General features: G+C 63.9%; 1 protein-coding gene across 1 annotated transcript in view; it reads left to right on the forward strand.

The window, feature by feature from the left end:
• LOC123760473 (uncharacterized) overlaps positions 1-6,720 on the forward strand; it is a 42,743-nt gene extending 36,023 nt beyond the window's left edge. Inside the window, exon 4 of the mRNA XM_069338014.1 lies at positions 6,066-6,720. Within this exon, the coding sequence (XP_069194115.1) occupies positions 6,066-6,720 (655 nt within the window). The remainder of the gene's footprint in view (positions 1-6,065) is intronic.
• The last annotated feature ends 747 nt before the right edge of the window (positions 6,721-7,467 follow it).

The raw sequence follows: 7,467 nt of genomic DNA on the forward strand, positions 1-7,467 counted from the left end.
TTGCCACGCTGCTGAGCCCGTTGCCACGCTGCTGAGCCCGTTGCCACGCTGCTGAGCCCGTTGCCACGCTGCTGAGCCCGTTGCCACGCTGCTGAGCCCGTTGCCACGCTGCTGAGCCCGTTGCCACGCTGCTGAGCCCGTTGCCACGCTGCTGAGCCCGTTGCCACGCTGCTGAGCCCGTTGCCACGCTGCTGAGCCCGTTGCCACGCTGCTGAGCCCGTTGCCACGCTGCTGAGCCCGTTGCCACGCTGCTGAGCCCGTTGCCACGCTGCTGAGCCCGTTGCCACGCTGCTGAGCCCGTTGCCACGCTGCTGAGCCCGTTGCCACGCTGCTGAGCCCGTTGCCACGCTGCTGAGCCCGTTGCCACGCTGCTGAGCCCGTTGCCACGCTGCTGAGCCCGTTGCCACGCTGCTGAGCCCGTTGCCACGCTGCTGAGCCCGTTGCCACGCTGCTGAGCCCGTTGCCACGCTGCTGAGCCCGTTGCCACGCTGCTGAGCCCGTTGCCACGCTGCTGAGCCCGTTGCCACGCTGCTGAGCCCGTTGCCACGCTGCTGAGCCCGTTGCCACGCTGCTGAGCCCGTTGCCACGCTGCTGAGCCCGTTGCCACGCTGCTGAGCCCGTTGCCACGCTGCTGAGCCCGTTGCCACGCTGCTGAGCCCGTTGCCACGCTGCTGAGCCCGTTGCCACGCTGCTGAGCCCGTTGCCACGCTGCTGAGCCCGTTGCCACGCTGCTGAGCCCGTTGCCACGCTGCTGAGCCCGTTGCCACGCTGCTGAGCCCGTTGCCACGCTGCTGAGCCCGTTGCCACGCTGCTGAGCCCGTTGCCACGCTGCTGAGCCCGTTGCCACGCTGCTGAGCCCGTTGCCACGCTGCTGAGCCCGTTGCCACGCTGCTGAGCCCGTTGCCACGCTGCTGAGCCCGTTGCCACGCTGCTGAGCCCGTTGCCACGCTGCTGAGCCCGTTGCCACGCTGCTGAGCCCGTTGCCACGCTGCTGAGCCCGTTGCCACGCTGCTGAGCCCGTTGCCACGCTGCTGAGCCGTTGCCACGCTGCTGAGCCCGTTGCCACGCTGCTGAGCCCGTTGCCACGCTGCTGAGCCCGTTGCCACGCTGCTGAGCCCGTTGCCACGCTGCTGAGCCCGTTGCCACGCTGCTGAGCCCGTTGCCACGCTGCTGAGCCCGTTGCCACGCTGCTGAGCCCGTTGCCACGCTGCTGAGCCCGTTGCCACGCTGCTGAGCCCGTTGCCACGCTGCTGAGCCCGTTGCCACGCTGCTGAGCCCGTTGCCACGCTGCTGAGCCCGTTGCCACGCTGCTGAGCCCGTTGCCACGCTGCTGAGCCCGTTGCCACGCTGCTGAGCCCGTTGCCACGCTGCTGAGCCCGTTGCCACGCTGCTGAGCCCGTTGCCACGCTGCTGAGCCCGTTGCCACGCTGCTGAGCCCGTTGCCACGCTGCTGAGCCCGTTGCCACGCTGCTGAGCCCGTTGCCACGCTGCTGAGCCCGTTGCCACGCTGCTGAGCCCGTTGCCACGCTGCTGAGCCCGTTGCCACGCTGCTGAGCCCGTTGCCACGCTGCTGAGCCCGTTGCCACGCTGCTGAGCCCGTTGCCACGCTGCTGAGCCCGTTGCCACGCTGCTGAGCCCGTTGCCACGCTGCTGAGCCCGTTGCCACGCTGCTGAGCCCGTTGCCACGCTGCTGAGCCCGTTGCCACGCTGCTGAGCCCGTTGCCACGCTGCTGAGCCCGTTGCCACGCTGCTGAGCCCGTTGCCACGCTGCTGAGCCCGTTGCCACGCTGCTGAGCCCGTTGCCACGCTGCTGAGCCCGTTGCCACGCTGCTGAGCCCGTTGCCACGCTGCTGAGCCCGTTGCCACGCTGCTGAGCCCGTTGCCACGCTGCTGAGCCCGTTGCCACGCTGCTGAGCCCGTTGCCACGCTGCTGAGCCCGTTGCCACGCTGCTGAGCCCGTTGCCACGCTGCTGAGCCCGTTGCCACGCTGCTGAGCCCGTTGCCACGCTGCTGAGCCCGTTGCCACGCTGCTGAGCCCGTTGCCACGCTGCTGAGCCCGTTGCCACGCTGCTGAGCCCGTTGCCACGCTGCTGAGCCCGTTGCCACGCTGCTGAGCCCGTTGCCACGCTGCTGAGCCCGTTGCCACGCTGCTGAGCCCGTTGCCACGCTGCTGAGCCCGTTGCCACGCTGCTGAGCCGTTGCCACGCTGCTGAGCCCGTTGCCACGCTGCTGAGCCCGTTGCCACGCTGCTGAGCCCGTTGCCACGCTGCTGAGCCCGTTGCCACGCTGCTGAGCCCGTTGCCACGCTGCTGAGCCCGTTGCCACGCTGCTGAGCCCGTTGCCACGCTGCTGAGCCCGTTGCCACGCTGCTGAGCCCGTTGCCACGCTGCTGAGCCCGTTGCCACGCTGCTGAGCCCGTTGCCACGCTGCTGAGCCCGTTGCCACGCTGCTGAGCCCGTTGCCACGCTGCTGAGCCCGTTGCCACGCTGCTGAGCCCGTTGCCACGCTGCTGAGCCCGTTGCCACGCTGCTGAGCCCGTTGCCACGCTGCTGAGCCCGTTGCCACGCTGCTGAGCCCGTTGCCACGCTGCTGAGCCCGTTGCCACGCTGCTGAGCCCGTTGCCACGCTGCTGAGCCCGTTGCCACGCTGCTGAGCCCGTTGCCACGCTGCTGAGCCCGTTGCCACGCTGCTGAGCCCGTTGCCACGCTGCTGAGCCCGTTGCCACGCTGCTGAGCCCGTTGCCACGCTGCTGAGCCCGTTGCCACGCTGCTGAGCCCGTTGCCACGCTGCTGAGCCCGTTGCCACGCTGCTGAGCCCGTTGCCACGCTGCTGAGCCCGTTGCCACGCTGCTGAGCCCGTTGCCACGCTGCTGAGCCCGTTGCCACGCTGCTGAGCCCGTTGCCACGCTGCTGAGCCCGTTGCCACGCTGCTGAGCCCGTTGCCACGCTGCTGAGCCCGTTGCCACGCTGCTGAGCCCGTTGCCACGCTGCTGAGCCCGTTGCCACGCTGCTGAGCCCGTTGCCACGCTGCTGAGCCCGTTGCCACGCTGCTGAGCCCGTTGCCACGCTGCTGAGCCCGTTGCCACGCTGCTGAGCCCGTTGCCACGCTGCTGAGCCCGTTGCCACGCTGCTGAGCCGTTGCCACGCTGCTGAGCCCGTTGCCACGCTGCTGAGCCCGTTGCCACGCTGCTGAGCCCGTTGCCACGCTGCTGAGCCCGTTGCCACGCTGCTGAGCCCGTTGCCACGCTGCTGAGCCCGTTGCCACGCTGCTGAGCCGTTGCCACGCTGCTGAGCCCGTTGCCACGCTGCTGAGCCCGTTGCCACGCTGCTGAGCCCGTTGCCACGCTGCTGAGCCCGTTGCCACGCTGCTGAGCCCGTTGCCACGCTGCTGAGCCCGTTGCCACGCTGCTGAGCCCCGTTGCCACGCTGCTGAGCCCGTTGCCACGCTGCTGAGCCCGTTGCCACGCTGCTGAGCCCGTTGCCACGCTGCTGAGCCCGTTGCCACGCTGCTGAGCCCGTTGCCACGCTGCTGAGCCCGTTGCCACGCTGCTGAGCCCGTTGCCACGCTGCTGAGCCCGTTGCCACGCTGCTGAGCCCGTTGCCACGCTGCTGAGCCCGTTGCCACGCTGCTGAGCCCGTTGCCACGCTGCTGAGCCCGTTGCCACGCTGCTGAGCCCGTTGCCACGCTGCTGAGCCCGTTGCCACGCTGCTGAGCCCGTTGCCACGCTGCTGAGCCCGTTGCCACGCTGCTGAGCCCGTTGCCACGCTGCTGAGCCCGTTGCCACGCTGCTGAGCCCGTTGCCACGCTGCTGAGCCCGTTGCCACGCTGCTGAGCCCGTTGCCACGCTGCTGAGCCCGTTGCCACGCTGCTGAGCCCGTTGCCACGCTGCTGAGCCCGTTGCCACGCTGCTGAGCCCGTTGCCACGCTGCTGAGCCCGTTGCCACGCTGCTGAGCCCGTTGCCACGCTGCTGAGCCCGTTGCCACGCTGCTGAGCCCGTTGCCACGCTGCTGAGCCCGTTGCCACGCTGCTGAGCCCGTTGCCACGCTGCTGAGCCCGTTGCCACGCTGCTGAGCCCGTTGCCACGCTGCTGAGCCCGTTGCCACGCTGCTGAGCCCGTTGCCACGCTGCTGAGCCCGTTGCCACGCTGCTGAGCCCGTTGCCACGCTGCTGAGCCCGTTGCCACGCTGCTGAGCCCGTTGCCACGCTGCTGAGCCCGTTGCCACGCTGCTGAGCCCGTTGCCACGCTGCTGAGCCCGTTGCCACGCTGCTGAGCCCGTTGCCACGCTGCTGAGCCCGTTGCCACGCTGCTGAGCCCGTTGCCACGCTGCTGAGCCCGTTGCCACCACGCTGCTGAGCCCGTTGCCACGCTGCTGAGCCCGTTGCCACGCTGCTGAGCCCGTTGCCACGCTGCTGAGCCCGTTGCCACGCTGCTGAGCCCGTTGCCACGCTGCTGAGCCCGTTGCCACGCTGCTGAGCCCGTTGCCACGCTGCTGAGCCCGTTGCCACGCTGCTGAGCCGTTGCCACGCTGCCTGAGCCCGTTGCCACGCTGCTGAGCCCGTTGCCACGCTGCTGAGCCCGTTCGCCACGCTGCTGAGCCGTTGCCACGCTGCTGAGCCCGTTGCCACGCTGCTGAGCCCGTTGCCACGCTGTTGAGCCCGCTGCCTGGCTGTTGAGCCCGTTGCCACGCTGTTGAGCCCGTTGTCTAAGCATCAGGCAGACACACGAGAGCAGAGACTGAATAACAGACACACGAGAGCAGAGACTGAACAACAGACACACGAGAGCAGAGACTGAACAACAGACACACGAGAGCAGAGACTGAACAACAGACACACGAGAAGCAGAGACTGAACAACAGACACACGAGAGCAGAGACTGAACAACAGACACACGAGAAGCAGAGACTGAACAACAGACACACGAGAGCAGAGACTGAACAACAGACACACGAGAGCAGAGACTGAACAACAGACACACGAGAGCAGAGACTGAACAACAGACACACGAGAGCAGAGACTGAACAACAGACACACGAGAGCAGAGACTGAACAACAGACACACGAGAGCAGAGACTGAACAACAGACACACGAGAGCAGAGACTGAACAACAGACACACGAGAGCAGAGACTGAACAACAGACACACGAGAGCAGAGACTGAACAACAGACACACGAGAGCAGAGACTGAACAACAGACACACGAGAGCAGAGACTGAACAACAGACACACGAGAGCAGAGACTGAACAACAGACACACGAGAGCAGAGACTGAACAACAGACACACGAGAGCAGAGACTGAACAACAGACACACGAGAGCAGAGACTGAACAACAGACACACGAGAGCAGAGACTGAACAACAGACACACGAGAGCAGAGACTGAACAACAGACACACGAGAGCAGAGACTGAACAACAGACACACGAGAGCAGAGACTGAACAACAGACACACGAGAGCAGAGACTGAACAACAGACACACGAGAGCAGAGACTGAACAACAGACACACGAGAGCAGAGACTGAACAACAGACACACGAGAGCAGAGACTGAACAACAGACACACGAGAGCAGAGACTGAACAACAGACACACGAGAGCAGAGACTGAACAACAGACACACAAGAGGGACTGAGCGACTCATCATTTAAGTGCTTATACAGAATTACTCATCTGATTCATCATATCCGCGACAAGACAGACAAACGATGTGGTCGAGTTATGATGTAATTTGTTGATACGCGGCGGCCAGAGTTGTGGCAGCGAGCCGCCCCCAGCAACAAACCTGCAACATTTCCCGCGCAGAGGGACACCAACACGCCGGCCTCTGTGCATCACGTCATGCTGAATGATGCAGAGTGGATTACCTAAATTAGAGGCCTGGCGTGGCCAGCTTCGGGTACTGTTAACGGTATATTAAATGAGTTTAAGGTAAACCAGTTTAGTTATACCTCAAGGCTAATATACCTGGTGCTAACAATTTAAAACAAAAATAATTATAACTTTTCACAAATACCTGAAAAGTTTAAAAGTTTGCCACTATATTAGAGTGCACACTACACTAGTACACTAGAGTGTCACATCCGTACTACACTAGTACCCGCCTCCGGCCAACACCCGCCTCCGGCCAACACCCGCCTCCGGCCAACACCCGCCTCCGGCCAACACCCGCCTCCGGCCAACACCCGCCTCCGGCCAACACCCGCCTCCGGCCAACACCCGCCTCCGGCCAACACCCGCCTCCGGCCAACACCCACCTCCGGCCAACACCGGCCTCCGGCCAACACCCGCCTCCGGCCAACACCCGCCTCCGGCCAACACCCACCTCCGGCCAACACCCGCCTCCGGCCAACACCGGCCTCCGGCCAACACCCACCTCCGGCCAACACCGGCCTCCGGCCAACACCCACCTCCGGCCAACACCCGCCTCCGGCCAACACCGGCCTCCGGCCAACACCCGCCTCCGGCCAACACCGGCCTCCGGCCAACACCGGCCTCCGGCCAACACCGGCCTCCGGCCAACACCCGCCTCCGGCCAACACCGGCCTCCGGCCAACACCGGCCTCCGGCCAACACCGGCCTCCGGCCAACACCGGCCTCCGGCCAACACCGGCCTCCGGCCAACACCGGCCTCCGGCCAACACCCGCCTCCGGCCAACACCCGCCTCCGGCCAACACCCGCCTCCGGCCAACACCCGCCTCCGGCCAACACCGGCCTAATCAAATCTTGGAAATTGTACTTACTAAAATATACACTAATTAAACCTTAATAACCATCAACATGTATGACAAGACACTCCAAACGGACGTAACAACTGGCGGTTATCGTATGTGGGGGGGGGGGGGAGGGGGAGGGTGGAGGGGAGGGTTGTCGAGGTGGGGGGGACGGGTACCAACCCAGGAGTCCAGGACTGTCAATCCATCTTCAGACTAAATTCGACCATGCAGTCCACCCTGGTGACTCATTCTCCCATATGAATGGACTATTCTAAATCGATATTTTCTCAAATATAAATATGGATTATTATATGATATTGGGGTTTTATATATATTAAGGCCTAGGTAAGGTTAGGTTAAGTGTTTTATGTTAATTTAGGTAGTGTTTACACTCCAAGATGAAAGTGAGCGAAGCACGTTTGAGTCATAGTCTCAAACATGGTGAGGTGGACTATGAGTCCAAATACTGACTACTTGTATTCAGTTTTTTACAGCACCGCTCCTGTGCCAGGTAAGTCCACCACGGGCTCAACCATAGCCCTATCAGGGTGAAAGAAACATTTTGTCCATTTGTCTCCTCCTCCACCGGGGATCGAACTCGGGACCTCAGGACTAAGAATCCGAAGCGCTGTCCACCCGGCTGTCAGGCGCCCTAAATGCCCTGGGTGTTCCCAGGCACACGCCTCAGACAACCAGGCCACGACGTGGTCACAAAGATTGCAACCTGGGGTACCACTGCACCCTCCAGGG

The sequence above is a fragment of the Procambarus clarkii genome, chromosome 39, assembly GCF_040958095.1.
Source record: "Procambarus clarkii isolate CNS0578487 chromosome 39, FALCON_Pclarkii_2.0, whole genome shotgun sequence".
Taxonomy (NCBI): Eukaryota; Metazoa; Arthropoda; class Malacostraca; order Decapoda; family Cambaridae; genus Procambarus; species Procambarus clarkii.